We start from the raw sequence: 19,991 nt of genomic DNA on the forward strand, positions 1-19,991 counted from the left end.
CTCAGGACCCTGAGATCAATACCCAAGCTGAAAACAAGAGTTGGGCTGTTAACCAACTGAGCCACCAGGAGCCTGTACGTGATATTTTTCTTTTTTGGTAGGCAGCAAAGCAAAGTTTATTAAGTGATAGCAAAGTGATAATACAAAGCTCTAGAACAGGGAGGAGACCCCAGAGGGTTACTCCACTCCAGGATATTTTTCTGAACCAAAGCTCTCTAAAGAGGGGACATGAAGGGCCAAAATCCAAAGATTCAGCCATGCTGAGAGCTTTTCTGATAGCAGGAACATTTGCAAAGGCTGTGACAGGAGTGAGAGCTTGCCTTGCGGAAAAACTGAAAGGAGGCAGGCAGAATTGCCATATAGGCGGTACAATTACCAATGTTTCCCACATGAGGACATTAAGCTTGAAGAGATTAAATATCTCACCCAAGGCTAGTGAGGGTGAAAGCTGGAATGTAAACCCATTAAACCAGCATTGTTAACCATTACTGTGCAACTAAATTACAAACGCTGTGAAGATGAAAGTATGTATCGCTTAAATATTTTTATATCTCCTATAGCATCTAGCACAGCACACATATGAGGTCTGTTGTTTCCTTCTGTCATACCCAGCCACCTGGAATTGCTTCTACCCACAAGTCCAACACGGGGGTGGGGGAGGGGTGGGGGGAGGGGTGGGAAGGATATTTGAAGCTTTTTGCAATTTCCATTTCTTCTTGATTGCCTTTCCAAGTTAGTCATCTAGAGTTGGCGTTAATACACTTATTGTTTTAGCCTCTGATTTTCAAGTTTAGTTAACTACATATTTTTTCACCGTAGCTGTGTTTTGAACCTACCCTGAGGTTTCTGCATACATGAGCTAATTGTAATCAATAAAAAATCTTAGATATTTATCTTCCTCACTTTAAGTTCTCCACCAGTTTCCAAACTCCTACATGTCTGTCCCAAAATCCAAGTGTTAGCCTCACATATTTTCACTTTGGAGAAGTGAACAAATCCAGATGCCAATCTGAGAGTCCCAAAGTGGTATACTCCTTACTCTGCCCCTTAACTGCTTTTAATCCAGAGAAACCACCTTTAAATGTAACAAGGTACAGTCAACCATTCTGCACATAATGTCCTACCTTGTGGTCTTATATGAGGGGAAAAAAAATGTCAAATTTGAAATGCTTTAAAATCTCACCAGTAAAAAGTAGAAATCCAGATATCTTTGCCCAAATATCTAAATTTACGTGTAAGGAGGAATAAAAAAAAATCTGTGCTGCCGCATATGGCTATGGGAGCAACAGCTGCCATCTTTACACACGTCGGCGGCATGGTGACGTTTGTGGAAAAGATGTTGTTACCCTTACCATCTACTTCTTTCCTAAATTACTTTCTCCCTCAATAGCGATACACTCCCTGCTTATGAACATAATATAAATACTGGGCTCTCTCCCTGAAACATTTTCTCTTGAAAGAAAATAAATTCATCTGCAGCTTCCAGTCTCCCTTTCCTACTCCTTTTCTGATACCCCGAACCAAATTGTTTTGCGTTCACAGTGAAGTCTTGGTCCTTCTCTCTCTCTCTCTCTCTCTCTGAGTTCCCCACAAAGCCTTTATTAAACAAATGGAGATGATTTGTGTTGATTCAATGGATGGGTAAATTGGGAAGTTGAGAAACTGAGTCACCGCTGTATAAGGTCTCCAGTTGGCAAGCAAACTGTACAGTGAAGGGGAAAACTGAATTTCTGACTCACATATCCATGCCTGCTGCAAGCCAAGCAGACAGCAAAGATAATCCAAGGCTATAAAAATTGCACTCTTTGGCTTCATCTGAAGATGTTGTCAAAGAGAGTTTCCACAGAGAAAGTTATTAATTTCAGATTGCTGCACTTAGAAACTTATTTCCCCACAGAATAGCAGTAATACTTTCCATGTGCAATACTCTTTATGTGAATTGCTGACTCTGAATCATCCATCCTGAGAGAGAAGAGAAATATTATGGAAAGTAAGAGCATAGCTCATGTCCGTTTCTCTACTCCCCTCACCCCCTTCAGATAAAAATCTCCTCCAGAGTAGATGTAGTCTTCAGTCTTTCACATCCACCTGAGGCATGTCCTTGGCAGTACTGAGCTCAATAAGTAACCAAAAAGGGTTTGTTAAATTTTAAACAAAGCTTCATTGGTCTAATATCTCATTTCAGGCCCTGAATGTCTCCTGCTAATCTTTTTTTTTTTTTTTAATTTTATTTATTTGATGGAGAGATAGAGAGCACAAGTTAGCAGAACAGCAGGCAGAGGGAGAGAGAGAAGCAGGCTCTCCGCTGAGCAGGGACCCCGTTGTGAGGCTCCATCCCAGGACTCTGGAATCATGACCTAAGCTGAAAGCAGCCATTTAACCATTTGAGCCACCCAGGCACCCCTGTCTCCAGCTAATCTTTACAGAGCTCCCACCAAACCATGCATTTCCATTTCCACTTACTTATTACTTCGTTTAATTCTCATTACATTACTATGAGTTTCGTTAAAGGCAAGGTGATATCTTCATATTACAAATGAAGAAAATTTTTTAAAAACCAAATAAAGAAATTATCTACTGATAATTACTACTGTTTGTGAAGCACCTTCTGGATCTTGGACCCTTCCACTTGTCGTCTCCTTAATTCTCAAAACAAACCCAGTCTGCAGCAAAGAAATTCAGGAGATTACATCACTGGCTCAGCTAGTGATGGTGGAACCAGAATGCAAACCTAAATCTGTCTGATAACAAAACTTGAAGACTGCTATATGTAGAGGAGAGTATAAGATATAGAAGAACCGGCCTCATCCTTGGAGTCTCTGCATTGAAATAGAGAAGATAGTCAACACAGACTCAAGACATTTTTTCAACTATAAAAACTGCAATTAGAGGCTCAGTGGGTGGGCACCTGGGTGGCTCAGTGGGTTAGGCCGCTGCCTTCGGCTCAGGTCATGATCTCGGAGTCCTGGGATCGAGTCCCGCATCGGGCTCTCTGCTCAGCAGGGAGCCTGCTTCCTCCTCTCTCTCTCTCTGCCTGCCTCTCTGCCTACTTGTGATCTCTCTCTCTGTCAAATAAATAAATAAAATCTTTAAAAAAAAAAAAAAAGAGGCTCAGTGGGTTAAGCCTCTGCCTTTGGCTCAGGTCATGATCCCAGGGTCCTGGAATCAAGCCCCGCATCGGGCTCTCTGCTCTTCAGGGAGCCTGCTTCCCCCTCCCCCTCTGCCTGCCTCTTTGCCTACTAGTGATCTCTCTCTCTCTGTCAAATAAATATAAATAAAATCTTTAAAAAAAAAAAACCCTGCAATTTAATTACCGCTGTTTTGGGTTATATTAACTAAAGATGATGAAGAGAATCATGTGATCGTGTATGATAATCAGGTAAGGATTGAAGAGAGGTTTTTTTTAATATTTTATTTATTTATTTGATAGAGAGAGAGAGAACACAAGCAGGGGGAGTGGGAGAGGGAGAAGCAGGCTTTCCAGCAGAGCAGGGAGCCCAATGCGGGGCTCAATCCCAGGATCCCGGGATCATGACCCGAGCCCAAAGCAGATGCTTAATGACTGAGCCACCTAGGCACCCCAAAGAGAAAGGGTTTTGAATGAGAAAAAGGTTTTGCCATGAATGGAAAGAGGGGAAGGCACATCCAGTCATGAGTATGCTTGTACAAAAGCTTAGAACAGGGGTAGATATGGGATGCCTGGGTGGCTCAGTTGGTTGGACGACTGCCTTCGGCTCAGGTCATGATCCCGGAGTCCCAGGATCGAATCCCACATCAGGCTCCCAGTTCCATGGGGAGTCTGCTTCTCCCTCTGACCTTCTCCTCGCTCATGCTCTCTCTCACTGCCTCTCTCTCTCAAATAAATAAATAAAATCTTAAGGAAAAAAAAAAAAAAGAACAGGGGTAGATAGTATTGGAAATATTTTGGAGTTTGTGGGCCACAAGTTTTCTGTCACAACTACTCTACTTTGCCACTATATCACCAACATGGCCATAGATAATATCAAGCAAATTGGATGGCTGTGTTCCAATAGCACTTTATTTATCGACACTGAAATTTGAATTTCTTATTTTCAAATGTCATGACATAATTATGTTTCTCTTGATTTTTTTTCAACTATATAAGAATGTAAAAATTAAGGTTAACTCTCAGGTCATACAAAACCAGGCAGTATGCTAGATTTGGCCCCCAAGCAGAAGATGGCCAACCCCTAGCTTCCTGGCAGGACAAAAAAAGTTTATGTACTAAGAGCTTGAGTAGGAATTTTAAACCACAGAGTAATACAGAAGGCCTAATGGACAGGCAAGGGACACAGAGAAGAGGATGGGAACTTATAAAAGATCTTAAAATACAAGTGGCTTCTGCAAAAAAGTAAGTCAGAGAAAAATTATTAGTCAGTTAAGGATTCATCATGAGATTTCTGATTCCTTGACTTATCTTCTTGCCCCTGCAACGCAATTGGTTTATTCGTTCAACAGGTATTAATTGAGCACCAATCTGGGCAATTGCTGTGGCTTTCTGCCTAAAACCTGGAACTACAAAAGAATAGTTTCTTGTTTATTCTCCAAAATGAAATTAAGAAATGCTAAGTGTGGGTATTTAACATACCATAAGATTTGGTATGCTATGTCTTCATGTTTATTCATTTCTGATCAGCACGGGAGTTTTGACCTGCTCCGTTTCCGACCTGGGCCGGTTCACCCCTCCTTAGGCAACCTGGTGGTCCCCCGCTCCCGGGAGGTCACCATATTGATGCCGAACTTAGTGCGGACACCCGTTCGGCATAGCGCACTACAGCCCAGAACTCCTGGGGTCAAGCGATCCTCCTGCCTCAGCCTCCCGAGTAGCTGGGACTACAGGCGCGCGCCACCGCGCCCGGCTGTTTATTCATTTCTAACTATTTTCTAACTTCACTTGTGATTTCTTAGACCCATTGGTTACTAAGCAGTGTGTGGCCTCATTTTGACTTATCCATGCATTCCCCAAATTTCTTTCTGTCATTGATTGCTAATTTCATTCCACCGTGATTGGAGAACATTCTTTGTATTTTTTCAACCCTTTTAAATGTATTGAGGTTTGCTTTATACCCTAGCCTATGGTTTACCCTGGAGAATGTTCCATGTTCACCTGAAAAGAATGTCTATTCTGCTGTTGTTGGGTGGAGTGTTCTCTAGATGTGTCTATTGAGTCTAGTTAGCTTGTAGTATAATTCAAGTCTTCTATTTCCTTGTTGATCTTCTGGCTAGTTGATCTTCTGGCTAACCATTATTGAAAGTGGATTATTGCAGTCTCCCACCTTTAACTGTAGAACTGTCTATTTCTTCCTCCACTGGTGTCAGTTTTGCTTCATATAGTGTAGTGCTTTACAGTTAGGCACATATACATTTATAGTATTTACTTATTTTATACACTGTCATGATCCAAAAAGGATTTAAGAGACTGAAGTATAGCAAAGAAATCATAGATTAGAAGTAGATAAGAAAGAAAAAGCAGAACAAAAATAGCAACATGAAATAAGACCTTGCCTTCTTGTTCACCGTCATCTCCATATGAACACAGCCTGGCATATAATAGGCCCCTGTAGGATTGAAAGAACATCAGGAATGAGTTTAACACAAAAATGAAGTTATACATGTTACAAGTGCACCGATGAAATGGAGACCTGATTGGTTATACAACTGACAGGGAACCTGGGCTAAATAAAATAGGATACCAACACCAACAGAGAAATTTCTTCCAAGAGTCCTCAGTAACATTTAATTTTAAAGATGCTGAACTGACCCATTGGTCCTAAATGGAATACATGCTTTATATTTGGGGGAGCCCAGCCCCCGCCAGGAGAGATGCTGTAACTTGGTCTTCCATGTATTGACTGCCACATTTTATTGTATAAATTGTACATTGACACAGTTCAGGGATAGCCAGACCACTATAGTCTATGCAAACAACACTCCCCCGACCCTGATTTGGGCAACAAACAACCTATCCAACCACAGGAGGTGTCCCCATAAAATCTTTAAGTGATTCCCCTCCCAACAAATGGCTCACAATATATTTAGAGGTGGCAAAGGAATGAGGAACGAAGAACAGCGACATGTCCACAAGGAAATCGAGCATCTAATTCTCATCTTTGACCCAGCATACAACCAATTGCTTTAACTAAGTGTCTTGAACACAAAACAAGGTGAGTAGAGAAAGTGCCATCTCAAGCTGATTCCTAAGACAAGAAAAGGGTTTCTCATATTTCCCCAACAGGTAATTTTCTCCCTATGTTCAAGGAGTATCATGAGAAACAGGATTACACGAGGGAAATACTAAAACTGCACTGACTGCTCTGTGTTGGGGGAGATACTACTTATGCTAATTATGACAACCCCTCCAACCCCCGGATAGGGGCCCCCAATGGAAGAAGCTGATGATGTTGGCTTAAACTTAGCCATAGCTTGTAGGCACATAGGGAACTCTGCCCTGGTGACTCAGAACAGCCCTTAGGCAAAGGACAAGGGAGACTCTCCAGTTCTAAATAACATTACGTGAAGACCAGGAAATCATATCTTAGTTTTATTTTTTTAATTTCTTTTGAAGATTTTATTTATTTATTTGACAGAGAGAGAGAGCACAAGCGGGGGAATAGGCAGAGGGGAAGAAAGCTCCCTGCTGAGCAAGGAGCCCGATGCGGGGCTATGATCCCCAATGCAGGGATCATGACCTGAGCTGAAGGCAGACGCTTAACCAACTAAGCCACCCAGGTGCCCCCATACCTTAGTTTTAAAGCAGTGTTGAAATCTTATTTATTCAGGAGCTCCTCTAACATTATCCCTGTGTGGGGCTCTCCCTCATTCACATTTTCAATACCTGAAGCCCACAGATGGAGCAAAGACAAGCCCCCTTTTACGCCAAATTCCTCTCCTGGAGTCAGCCATGCCGTGACAGAGTAATGGTACAAGTTGGGATGGCATCTGGCACACAGCCTTTCCAGAACTGATGGTGACAAAACAGATTTCAGTTTTAAATAGTAATTGGCCACTGGCTCAGGGGCTAAATGGAAGTTGTATCCTTCACTTCTGAAACATCATTCTCTTGCCTCAACTTTCCTTTACCTGTTAAGCCAGTGTCACTTTGTAAGCGGATATGGCCAACATACGAGTCTACAGGTCTTCCAGAACATTGGCTTAAATTGCCACTGATGTTTCTCACTGTAAACATTTAAAGACACATTTTTTTATCATTCACTGACCTAAAAAAGGTGCATCTGATATCACTGCCCCAAAGACCACTACTTTAATTATCACACATACTGAACACTTACTTTATTTTTTTTAAAAGTTTTTAAAAGTTTTTTATTTTTATTTTTATTTTTTTTATTTTTTTTTATTTTTTAAGATTTCATTTATTTATTTGACAGAGAGAGACCACGAGTAGGCAGAGAGGCAGGCAGAGAGAGAGAGAGGAGGAAGCAGGCTCCTGCTGAGCAGAGAGCCCGATGCGGGACTCGATCCCAGGACCCCGAGATCATGACCTGAGCCGAAGGCAGCGGCTTAACCCACTGAGCCACCCAGGCGCCCCTGAACACTTACTTTATGCCAGGAACTGAGCCAAGCAAGAAACACATGAGGTAGAATCTATTTTATGCCTACCCTCTGGATGAGGGAACAAGTTGCATGATGATAATTATCTTGCCTATGTATGTGTGTGTCATAGAAGACAAGAGCTATAAGGGTTTTTGAGATCATTTGGTTTGATCCTTCATTTGACAGATGAGGAAACTGAGCTCAGAAAGGTTAAGTCATATGCCTGTGATCACACAGCCAGGATGTGGTGGAGCTGCTATGGAACATAAGGTTCCTTCCATCCCTGAACCAGACAATCTACCACTTTGGGTTAACACACATCACCCTGGCCTCCTGTACTCTGAGAGCATGTGGCCCAAGCTTTTGTGATTCGAGGATTTGTTCCATCCCCAATGTGCTGTCCTCATGCAACCAAACTAGGGTTCAGAAGAAAGGGGAGAGGATGTATTGTGCTCTCTCTGCTACCAATAGACGATGAAGTCAAGCTACATGACTCAGAACATGCTGAAGCTCTTGGCCCTTCACAACTTTCCCCACAGGAAACCCACCAGGTTCTTGGTTACCTTCCGAGTGTTTCGTGGGTGGCACAGAACACATCCAAAAATAGATCTGTCTCCAGCTCTCCCAGAAGAGACTTGGAGCCTAAAAATGTCACTCCCTCTCCCTTTCAAAACAGACATCACTGCCTGGGGCTTAGCCCTTCCTTCCCAACCTGGCAGCTGCCTAAGGATAAGCTTTCCTCCCACCTGCAAACTAGACTTACTTCTTAGGGAGTGGAGAGAAATGCCAATTGTCAGTAGGAAAAAAAGACCTTTCATTAGTTCTTGGGCAACAGTTGCTCTTCTGAGGCAGATTGATTTCAAGCAAAAAGTCTGGTCTCTTAACTCCTGAAGACCAACTAATTGGGACAATGCAGGTAAAAGTACTTTGTAAACTGCGGATACCACATGCCTTTGCATGTGTTCCCTGAATCTTCAAAACTGAGGAAGTGGAATGGATGAATTATCTAGTGATCCCCTGATGACACAGATTTTCCAGCCACAGAGAACCAGGAAGTTTTCTTGGGCAGGGCTTTCTGTGGATAACTCCTTGTGTGCTGACATGAGATTAGGATGACTGCAAAAGCCGCTCTGAGGCTGGGTTTGTGCGAGCTCCAGGAGGGTGCTGGGTGCCTGAATGAGGCAGAAAGAGTTGCAATCGGTCAGCAGAACTGAGGAAACAGGGAGACAGCCTCATCTGACTGGGAGGATCTCCCAGTTGAGTCTCTGCCACTGTGTTGACCTGGAGCTTGTCTTAATACAAAGAATGTTTACTAGTTTCTTATCGGGTGCATAAGCTACTTGAGCTCCATGGAACATCTTGTCATGGAACTGAGGTGTTAGCAGGTCTTTGATTTTATTCATGCAATCACTCATTCAGTAAATGCATATTTAATTCTTACTCTACAGGCAGCTTCCTGTTTAAAAAAAAAAACAAAAACTCCGGTTTTCTGCCCACATGTAAAGCCCATGTAAAGTATATAGTGAGTATAACCTGTAGGTAAATATGTTTTATTTAAAGAAGAAAAATAAAGAAGGGCCATTTTCCCATTGTATCCACTCCCTGCCATCTCCAAGCCCCACACCATAAATTAGAGGTCGCTTTTGGGATATTGTCTGTTCCTGGGAACTATTGTGCTCCTGGAAAGCACTCATTTCAGGGCTTTGGATGTTTATAATGGGATGTCCAAAGGCAGGGGAGATGTGTCTGACTCATGCTACCTTTCCCATGTGCAGAACAGAGAGCAGTAATCTATCACAACCCTCCCACTGAGGTAAGATGCAGGTAAGAATTCTTCTTCTTCTTTTTTTAAAAAAATATTTTATAATTTATTTGTCAGATAGAGAGAGAACACAAGCAGGGGAGCAGCAGGCAGAGGGAGAAGCAGGCAAAAGGAGAAACAGCCTCCCCACTGAGCAAGGAGCCTGATGCGGAACTTGATCCCAGATACCTAGGTCATGACCTGAGCTGGAGGCAGGCATTTAACTGACTGAGCCACCCAGGCATCCCGATGCTGGTAAGAATTCTAACACAGGGTTCTGAGAAATCACTGCCATGTGTATTTGTGTATGTGTATTTTTGACCAAGTTCAAGAGAAGTTCAGGAAAGTAAGAAATGGTCATAGGTGCAGGAGTGGATGGGAAATATGCCATAGAGGAAGGCAACTTTAGCTTTATCCTGTAGGATCCATCAAAAATGGGTAGAGTGGGCACATAGGGAAAAGAAGAGAGGAAGATTGTTTGCTGTGCTGAAGTTTTGTGCAGTTTAAAAAAGTGTAGTCAAATCTATGTCTCCCTTCTTTTTTGTAATGACTCTTGCCTATAAATTACAAAGACCCTCCTCATCCCTAAGATCATGAAAACATTTACCTACATTTTCTCCTAGTACTTTTTTTCTTACATGGACATATCTGATCAAGTTCAGTTTATTTTGGGTAAGGAATATGATAGGAATCCAGGGTTGTGGTTTTTTTTTTTTTAATAGGTAGATAGATCTCATACCATTTGTGGAATAATCATTTAAGAAGTGTCCATCATATACACAATCCCCTTACATTTATGAGCTTATTTCTGGAACTCTGATTCTTTTGTCACTCATCTATTATGAGTCCTTGTTTTTTAGAAAACTCAATTCACAAAATTCTCACATACAAATTCAATCTAAAGAAATAGAATTCTCCAGGATGCTGCCCTAACTGTCCTGAAATGACTCAATTTCAAGAGCTTAAATATATATGTATTTATACACACACACATACACACCTTTTTAAAGAGAATGAGAGACAGAATGTGTGCATGCATGTTGGGAGGGATGGAGAGGGAGAGAGACTCTTAAGCAGGCTTCATGTTTGCTGCAGAGCCCAACCTGGGGCTCTATTCCACAACCCCAAGATTAGGACCTGAGTCAAAATCAAGAGTTGGGCGCTCAACAGACAGACCCACCTAGGGCGCCCTTGCATACTTTTTTTTATATAACAGGTTTATGGACATATAACTTTCATTCTATACAATAAATCCATTTAAAATGCACAATTCAGGGACGCCTGGGTGGCTCAGTTGGTTAAGCAGCTGCCTTCGGCTCAGGTCATGATCCCAGCGTCCTGGGATCGAGTCCCACATCGGGCTCCTTGCTCCGCAGGGAGCCTGCTTCTCCCTCTGACTCTGCCTTCCACTCTGTCTGCCTGTGCTCGCTCCCGCTCGCTCTCTCTCTGACAAATAAATAAATAAAATCTTTTTTAAAATAAATAAAATAAAATGCACAATTCAGTAGTTTTTCTGTATATTTGCAATGTGCCACAGTCAATTTTAGAACACCTTCTTCACCCCAAAAACTACCTGTATCCATCCATTCGTAGTCATTCCTCATTTCCTCCCAACTGGGGACCCTAACAGCCCCTGGCAACCACTAACCAACTTTCTGTCCCTACAGATTTGCCTAGCCGGGTCATTTCATGTAAATAGAATCATACAGTGTGTGACCTTTTGTGTCTGGCTTCTTTCACCTGGCAGAATTTTTTCAAAGTTCAGCTATATAATAGCCTGGATATCTATATTTCATCGCTTTCTATTGTTGAATAATCCATGGTATAGATGTACTATGCCATGTATATATGTGTAACCATTTACCGAGTGATGGATATTTTGGTCATTTCCACGTTTTTCCCATTATGACTAATATCATTGCGAACACTCGTGTACAAGTTTTTATGTGGATTATACACTCCTTTTAAAAGGAGCACTATCTTAAAAAAATAAAATAAGGGCACCTGGGTGGCTCAGTGGGTTGAGGCCTCTGCCTTCGGCTTGGGTTGTGATTCCGGGTCCTGAGATCAAGCCCTGCATCGGGCTCCCTGCTCAGCAGGGAGCCTGCTTCCCCCTCTCTCTCTGCCTGCCTCTCTGCCTACTTGTGATCTCTGTCTGTCAAATAAATAAATCTTTTTTAAAAATAAAATAAAATAAGATAAAAAGGAGCATTATCTTTTGCCTAAAGTCATATACTTCTTTGTAAGACTAGACCGCTGAGACATCTTTTTAGGATGATTAAAAAGTTTCCTTCCTTGGGGCGCCTGGGTGGCTCAGTGGGTTAAGCCACTGCCTTCAGCTGGGGTCATAATCTCAGGGTCCTGGGATCGAGTCCCGCATCGGGCTCTCTGCTCAGCAGAGGGCCTGCTTCCCCCCTCTCTCTCTGCCTGCCTCTCTGTCTACTTGTGATCTCTGTCAAATAAACAAAAATTAAAAAAAAAAATTAAAAAAAAGTTTCCTTCCTCACACTCTTATTACTTTAGAGCCAAATGTAATTTTACTTGTGGAGGCCTTCATCCTGTCAGTCTATGCTGATTTGAACCACCATGAAGTCAAATTAATGGAAAAATCCATTAAGAAAACTCCAATCCAGTGAAGAACATGACTGGCGGGTGCTGCAAAGCATCCAATGATAAAGATGGAAGTGTTGCTGAAGCAAAATATACAAAATCACTAATATCACTTTTTAAAGTTCTTCTTTTTACAGGGTGCTTAGCTGGCTCAGGCTGGTAGAGTGTACAACTCTGGATCTCAGAGCCATGTACTCAAATCTTACATTGAAGGGTAGAGTTTACTGAAATAAATAATAGGGATGCCTGGGTGGCTCAGTCAGTTAAGTGTCCAACTCTTGGTTTCAGCTCAGGTCATGAGCTCAGGGTCATAGGATCAAGCCCCATGTGGGGCTCTGCACTCAGAAGGGAGTCTGGAATTCTCTGCCTCTCCTTCTGTCCCTCCCTCTGCTTATGCTGTCTCTCTCTCTCTCTGTCCTCTCCCTAAAATAAATAAATTAAATATTTACATAAATAATAAAGTAAAAATATTTTAAAATAACGTTATTTTCTTAGAAAGAATAGGATTCAGATAATTTAATTCATTTACTCACGAACTAGAGGTTCAATTTTTTTTTTAGGTTTAATTTTTATTCTTTTTGTTTTAAAAACATTTAATTTATTTATTTGACAGACAGCCAGAGCAGGAACACAAGCAGGAGGAGTGGGAGAGGGAGAGCAGGCTTCCTGCCCAGCAGAGAGCCCAATGTGGGGCTCGATCCCAGGACCCTGGGATCATGACCCGAGCCGAAGGCAAATCCTTAAGGACTAAGCCACCCAGGCGCCCCTCAATTTTTATTCTTTTTTAAAGATCCTATTTATGGGATGCCTGGGTGGTTCAGTCAGTTAAGCATCTGCCTTTGGCTTGGGTCATGACCCCAATCCTGGAATCGATTCCCACATCAGGCTCCTTGCTCAGCAGAGAGACTGCTTCTCTATCTGCCTGTTGCTCCCCCTACTTGCGCTTGCTCACTCTCTCTCTGCAAATGAATAAGTAAAATCTTAAAAAAAAATAAAGATCCCATTTATTTATTTTAGGGAAGGGGAGAGGGGCAGAGGAAGAAAGAGAACCTGGAGCCAACTTCAGCGTGAGTAGGAGCCCCACGTTGGGCTCAATTCCACCATCCAGAGATCATGACCTGAGCCACCCAGGCGCTCCAAGGCTCAGTTTTTAAACTAGCTTAAACATTCAATAAATTTTCTCTGTTAATCCTGCCATTAGCAGGCTTACCACTGACAAGTTTCAGTGAAATAAATCAAAGCAAAACAAACGGACATAGATTAACAGATCCTACTCCCCAGCTAGACTCTAAATTCTTAAGAACAAAGACTGCATCTTTGTTTAAGGTAGGCACACCATAAATATACTATATTTGTTTAGTATAGGAATGAGGGAAGGGGTATCCAGAATCAGATTTCTGGCCCTTACCCCACCCACCTGCTCCCACTCTGCTGTTTATGTTCCCCTAGAGATCCGGGCTTCACCCAGTTCTAAGGGACATAGCAGGGTTTACCTAAGGCAGGCATGGTTTCAAGACTGTTTTTAGCATTTTTGAGGAAGGGAAGGGGCCACATCAACTAGAAAACCAGATGGATCCTGTTTGGTTATATCCTTTATCTGCCAATTTTGAAAGGACAGAAGTTTCTTCCCACTTTGTGGACTTTGTACCAGAAAACAAAAATGAAAACATAGAAAAGAATTCAAATACTAAATCACATTGGCTTGACCAAATCCAAAAGGGGACTGTAGAAGCGAACAGACCTTATGATATAAGCCTCACACCCTCCTCACAGGGCTCCCTCCTGACCTCTCTGTGGCGTTTCATTGCAGCTTGGGGACAAATAGAATAAGCAGACCTTTCAATGTGGCTATTTTCAGCACCAAGTCCAGGTAGCCCATGCTGATAGCCCACATTGAGCAAGAAGCCCCTTCATGGCCCAGGCAGCCATGGACTCTGCCAGACACGTGGAGGACAAACAGCAGGGATGTCCAAAAAGCCCCTTTCAGGCAAAGGCCTCTTTGCTTCTCCTTACTTCAACCTTGCTAGACATGCCACACCACAGGTGAAATCTTTTACCTAGAGAAAATTCCACGGGGCTTGGAGAAACTCAGGCCCGACCAGAAACAGCTATTTGCAGACATGCCTACAGTTGGCTCTTTGGTATTACTCAGTAATCAGTTTAGATGTCACCTCCCCTGAGGGGACTACCCTAGCCCTTCACCGAGACCTTGAGGCCCTAGAAATGAAGCTGCTATCAGTCTCAGCCCACACAGTGCCCCAGTTCTCTCTCTTTAGCTACAGAAGCTCACTAAGGATGAAGAGGGGGCAGAGCCACCTTCTGAAAAGGTGGTGGTGCTGGTTCTTTTGATCAGTTGGTTAGTCTTTTCATTTTTCCCCCTGGTTTTATCTTCTACTCTGATGAAATGGTTGTGATTTCCACCCTGTCCCAGAACAGAGCTGTGACTTATGTTTCCCAGTGTTTGCTGTTAATTTCATGCACCATCAGGATGTGTGTCCTTTTGTGTTTGCATTAAACCTTGTTTCCCCCTCTGGGATGCTGGAACAGTGTGAATAGCGTATTGCCATGTGTTGGCATGCTGGGGGTTGCAGGGAGGCTAGGGCTAACTTGGGGGGAACTTGTCCCTTGGTGACACCAACCCACATGGAGCCTGCTCCCCAGACTCCCCCACCTCACCCTGGGGCAGCCATGGCTCACCAATTGCATCTAAACCCAGAAACAGCATCCCGGCTCTTCTCAAGAGCAGTCTGGGCAGCCATCACCAACTGAACTTAATTGGTGCTATTTGGCAGTCCTGCCTGATTTATTACGATAATTGGAAAAGAAGAAATAAATCTGTTCCCAAACTGGATTCAGTTATACTGTTGCTCAGATCATGTTCCCAGTACACAGAGGGCTATTTTAGCACCAAAAGTCTATAAGGTGAGAGGACCCCTTGTTCTTTTTAAGAAGGAAGGGACTCTCTCTGAAAACATCTTTTTAAAAATAAATTTTAATGTTTTTAAAGCATGGAGAAGTACAGAGAAGAAAATATTTAATGGCTCATGTTCTCATTGCCCAGATTGTTCCCATCAATATTAGATAATTTAACATTAGAATAGTAGTACATGAATAAAGTTTGAAATTTTAATCATTAAAGTATCAAATAACAAGTGATAACTTCTGTTCCTGCCCTTCTGAATGGTAACAACTACTATTTATTAATAGTTCTTTCTTTACGGGTCCTCCCAGAAAAAGTATATATCTATGCATATATATATTTTATGAAAAAAGGGGTGCCTTGTGACTCAGTCAGTTAAGCATCTGACTCTTGGTTTCAGCTTAGGTCATGGTCTTGATGGGTTGTGAGACAGAGCCCCATGTTGGTCTCCCAAACTAAGCATGGGGTCTGCTTGAGACTCTCTCTGCTTTTCCTTCTGCTCCTCCACTCCCAATAAATAATCTTTTAAAAACATAAATAAAATAAAATTCACCAAAAAAAAAATATTACCAAGAAAAGAAAGTGAGGTCATGCTCTACACCATGTTCCGCACCTTGCTTTCTTTTCTTCTTACCACGTAATACATCTTGCCATTCTTCCTTGATCCACCTTGTTCCTTTTATCAGCACATGGGTTTTCAATATCGGGAGGTGCCATAATTTATTTAATCAGTACCCTATTCACGGCAAAGCAATTTTTAAAGACTTCAAGGGGCCCCTTGGCAGTTAACATACTACTTACCAGCAAGAGAGTAGAGACCCCCCACTTCATTCATTCACTCAAAAACCTACAGTTCCAAAGATTCTTCAGCTTGGTCCACAACATCTGGCAGATAGGACTACAAAGCAAAGCATCAGCAGAGCTGGGGCTGGACGTGTGGTATAACAAAAGACCTTTGCAATGCATCAGAATGAAGATCACTTGTAATGATGTAAACACTGACAGTGAGCCTTTGGCTCAGGTCACGATCCCTGGGATCAAGCCCCACATCGGGCTCCCTGCTCCATGGGAAGCCTGTTTCTCCTGTTTTCCCTGCTTGTATTCCCTCTCTCACTGTCTCTCTCTCTCTGTCAAATAAATAAATAAAATATTTAAAAACAAAACAAAATAAAACAAAAAAACACTGACAGCTCCCAGAGACTCAGGCATGTGATGGGGCCAGGGGATGTTGTCCTGGGTGACATCAGTGCAGCAACACTTCACACAGACTTCAGAAGAACAATGTCTCCGAAGGCCTACAGCACAGAAGATGGCTTATTTTATTCAGAATGGGTATATTCTCTAGAGCTGCTGAGTCCACACAGACAGCTATGCTTTCCTATCACTGAGGTGCCTAGATAGTAGGACCATCTTTTATTTATGAGTGGGGTGTGTGTGTGTGTGTGTGTGTGTGTGTGTTTTAATTCTCCAGGGAAAGAGACCTTTGTTTTGTCCAATTCTAATTCTACCAGGGAACTGGGGTGATCATTTCAGGTAAAAATGAAACCAAACTCATTTGACCACTTGTTAACAGTATGTCCTATGCATGCCACTTAACTATTCTAAACCTATAAAATGACACAAATAATGCCTACCCCATAGGGCTGTTGGAATGATTAGCTGGACAATTTATGTCCACAGGAAACATAAGGCATGCTCCCGCTTGTGTATTTAAACACATATCTAATACATTAATCTGCAAGGAGAGATGTCTGAGAAGATGTTTGCCAAAATGGTAATCCTAGTTGTCTCTAAGGTGGGATTTCTGGAGGTTTTTTCCTTTGTTTTTTTCTATACTGCTTGGTTTGTTTATTTGGGGGATTTAAAAATTTTTGCAATGATCAGGAAAGACCTTTACAAAAAACATAAAGCCATTTTCAAAGTGAGACAATGTATATAAAGAAAATCATACACAGTAAGTGTTCAATCAGTGGTAGATGTTATTACTGTGAAAACTTAAGAAACGATGGGTTATTCGATCCCAGAAAATCACCATTTAACTATATTTTAGACCCACAAAGCCCAATCCTTAAGAATATGGTCTTTGAATAGTATTAGAAGTCTTAGCCTCAGCAATCAGACAACAAAAAGAAATAAAAGGCATCCAAATCAGCAAAGAAGTCAAACTCTCCCTCTTTGCAGATGATATGATATTTATTTGGGAAACCCGAAAGACTCCACCCTCAAACTGCTAGAACTCATATAGGAATTCGGTAGTGTCAGGATATAAAATCAGTGCACAGAAATCTGTTGCATTTCTATACACCAACAACAAGACAGAAGAAAGAGAAATTAAGGAGTCGATTCCATTTACAATTGTACCCCAAACCATAAGACACTTATCTAACCAAATCTAACCAAAGAAGCAAAGAATCTGTACTAAGAAAACTATAGAATACTCATGAAAGAAATTGAGGAAGACATAAAGAAAAAGAAAACATTCCATGCTCATGGATTGGAAGAACAAATATTGTGAAAATGTCTGTGCCACCTACAGCAATCTACACATTTAATGTAATCCCTATCAAAATACCATCAACTTTTTTCAAAGAAATGAAACAAATAATCCTAAAATTTATATGGAACCAGAAAAAAAAACCTAAATAACCAGAAGAATGTTGAAAAAGAAAACCAAAACTGGTGGCATCACAATTCTGGACTTCAAGCTCTATTACAAAGCTGTCAACATCAAGACAGCATGGTACTGGCACAAAAACATACACATAGATCAATGGAACAGAATAGAGAGCCCAGAAATGGACCCTCAACTCTATGGTCAACTAATCTTAGACAAAGCAGGGAAGAATGCTCAATGGAAAAAAGACAGTCTCTTCAACAAATGGTGTTGGGAAAATTGGACAGCCACATTCAGAAGAATGAAATTGGACCATTTCCTTATACCACACATAAAAATTGACTCATAATGGATGAAAGACCTCAATGTGAGACAGGAATCCATCAAAATCCTTGAGGAGAACACAGGCAGCAACCTCTTCGACCTCAGCTGCAGCAACTTCTTCCTAGACACATCACTAAAGGCAAGGGAAGCAAGGGCAAAAATGAACTATTGGGATTTCATCAAGATAAAAAGCTTTTGCCCAGCAAAGGAAACAGTCAACAAAACCAAAAGACAACCAACAGAATGGGAGAAAATATTTGCAAATGACATATCAGATAAAGAACTAGTATCCAAAATCTATAAAGAACTTATCAAACTCAACAACCAAAGAACAAATATTCCAATAAAGAAATGGGCAGAAGACATGAACAGACATTTCTGCAAAGAGGACATCCAGATGGCCAACAGACACATGAAAAAGTGCTCCACATCACTTGGCATTGAGGAAATACTAATCAAAACCACAATGAGATACCACCTCACAGCAGTCAGAATGGCTAAAATTAACAAGTCAGGAAATGACAGATGTTGGTGAGGATGCGGAGAAAGGGGAACCCTCCTACACTGTTGGTGCAAATGCAGGCTGGTGCAGCCACTCTGGAAAACACTATGGAGGTTCCTCAAAAAGTTGAAAATAGAGCTACCGGATGACCCAGCAATCACACTACTGGGTATTTACCCTAAAGTTACAAATGTAGTGATCCAAAGGGGCCTGTGCACCAAATGTTTATAGCATCAATGTCCATAATAGCCAAACTATAGAAAGAGCCTAGATGTCCATCAGCAGACGAATGGATAGAGAAGATGTGGCATATATATACAATAGAATACACTATGCAGCCATCAAAACCCCCAAAATCTTGCCATTTGCAACAATGTGGATGGAACTAGAGGGTATTATGCTAAGCGAAATAAGTCAATAAGAGAAAGACAATTATCATATGATCTTACTGGTATGAGGAATTTGAGAAACAAGACAGAGGGTCATAAGGGAAGGGAGGGAAAAATGAAACAGGAGAAAACCAGAGAGGCGGACAAACCGTAAGAGATTCTAAATCTCAGGAAAAAAACTGAGGGTTGCTGGAGGGGAGGGGGTGGGAGGGATGAAGTAGCTGGGTGATGGACACTGGGAAGGGTATGTGCTATGGTGAGTGCCATGAATTGTGTAAGACTGATGAATCACAGACCTGTACCCCTGAAACAATACATTATATGTTAATAAAATCTTTTTTTAAAGATATGATAAAAAAAAAAGAGAATATGATCTTTGTATTAGACAGTTCTGGGCTTAAATTCCAGTTCTGTATCTTTTTTCCCTTGTCAATCTTTTTTAGATGCCACATTTTTAGCAAAACACTTTATTACTTACTGCTTTGATTCCCCATCTGTAAAATGAAATGCTTTTTCCCTCATCCAATCACCCAAATCCTACACAACGTTCAGAGCCTTCAGTGTTTCTGGCTGTCCTGAACACATGGAATTTCTGGAATACTTGAAGACTTGGTCATTTTGGGGGGGTCCTGGATTTAATCATGGAACCTGGTCACAGCCAACATAGCGAATTCCTTACACAGTATCTATTCTTTCCTCTCTCTTTACCAACAGAACTTAAATTTTATGCAAGGCAGCAATGTGCCCAATTAAAAATACTCACCTCCCAGACTTCATTGCAGTTAGGGGTGGTCATGTAGTCCAGTGTGACCAGTGAAATATAAGCAGCATCCTTGTATACTACAAGAGCCTTCCAAGAAAATTGTATCCCTGATCACAATGGATACGTTCAGCTTTCATATATTCTTTGCCTTTACCTCTTTCCTCTGTTCCTGTTTAAAGCAAGACAATGACACTTAGAGAGTCAGTAGTCATTTTTACAATTATAAGAACCACCCACCAAGAGTGACAGAGCAATATGACTTCACAGAGATAATAAACAGATCCTGGGACACATTCCCATCTTTACCAGGTTAATCAACTGTTGTCTAGATTCTGTCACATGCAACCAAAGGCAGTCCCAAGTGAATACACTACTTTATATGGTTGCTGTGAGAATTCAAATAAGATGATTGTTAAGAACTTAGCCTAGTGCCTGGAACATAGGAATAACTTAACGAATTATTTGTTGATGAGTTCTAATTTTCTTCCTAGTAAGA

At 41.6% G+C, this 19,991-nt stretch overlaps 1 protein-coding gene across 1 annotated transcript in view; it reads right to left on the bottom strand.

The window, feature by feature from the left end:
- Window positions 1-19,607, bottom strand: part of NDFIP1 (Nedd4 family interacting protein 1) — a 76,787-nt gene extending 57,180 nt beyond the window's left edge. Inside the window, exon 1 of the mRNA XM_045075351.1 lies at window positions 19,496-19,607. Within this exon, the coding sequence (XP_044931286.1) occupies window positions 19,496-19,528 (33 nt within the window). The 5' untranslated portion in view covers window positions 19,529-19,607. The remainder of the gene's footprint in view (window positions 1-19,495) is intronic.
- Window positions 19,608-19,991: the final 384 nt, after the last annotated feature.

This window comes from Mustela putorius, unplaced genomic scaffold (assembly GCF_011764305.1).
Source record: "Mustela putorius furo isolate JIRA1106 unplaced genomic scaffold, ASM1176430v1.1 tig00000145_pilon_pilon_pilon, whole genome shotgun sequence".
NCBI classification, from domain to species: domain Eukaryota; kingdom Metazoa; phylum Chordata; class Mammalia; order Carnivora; family Mustelidae; genus Mustela; species Mustela putorius.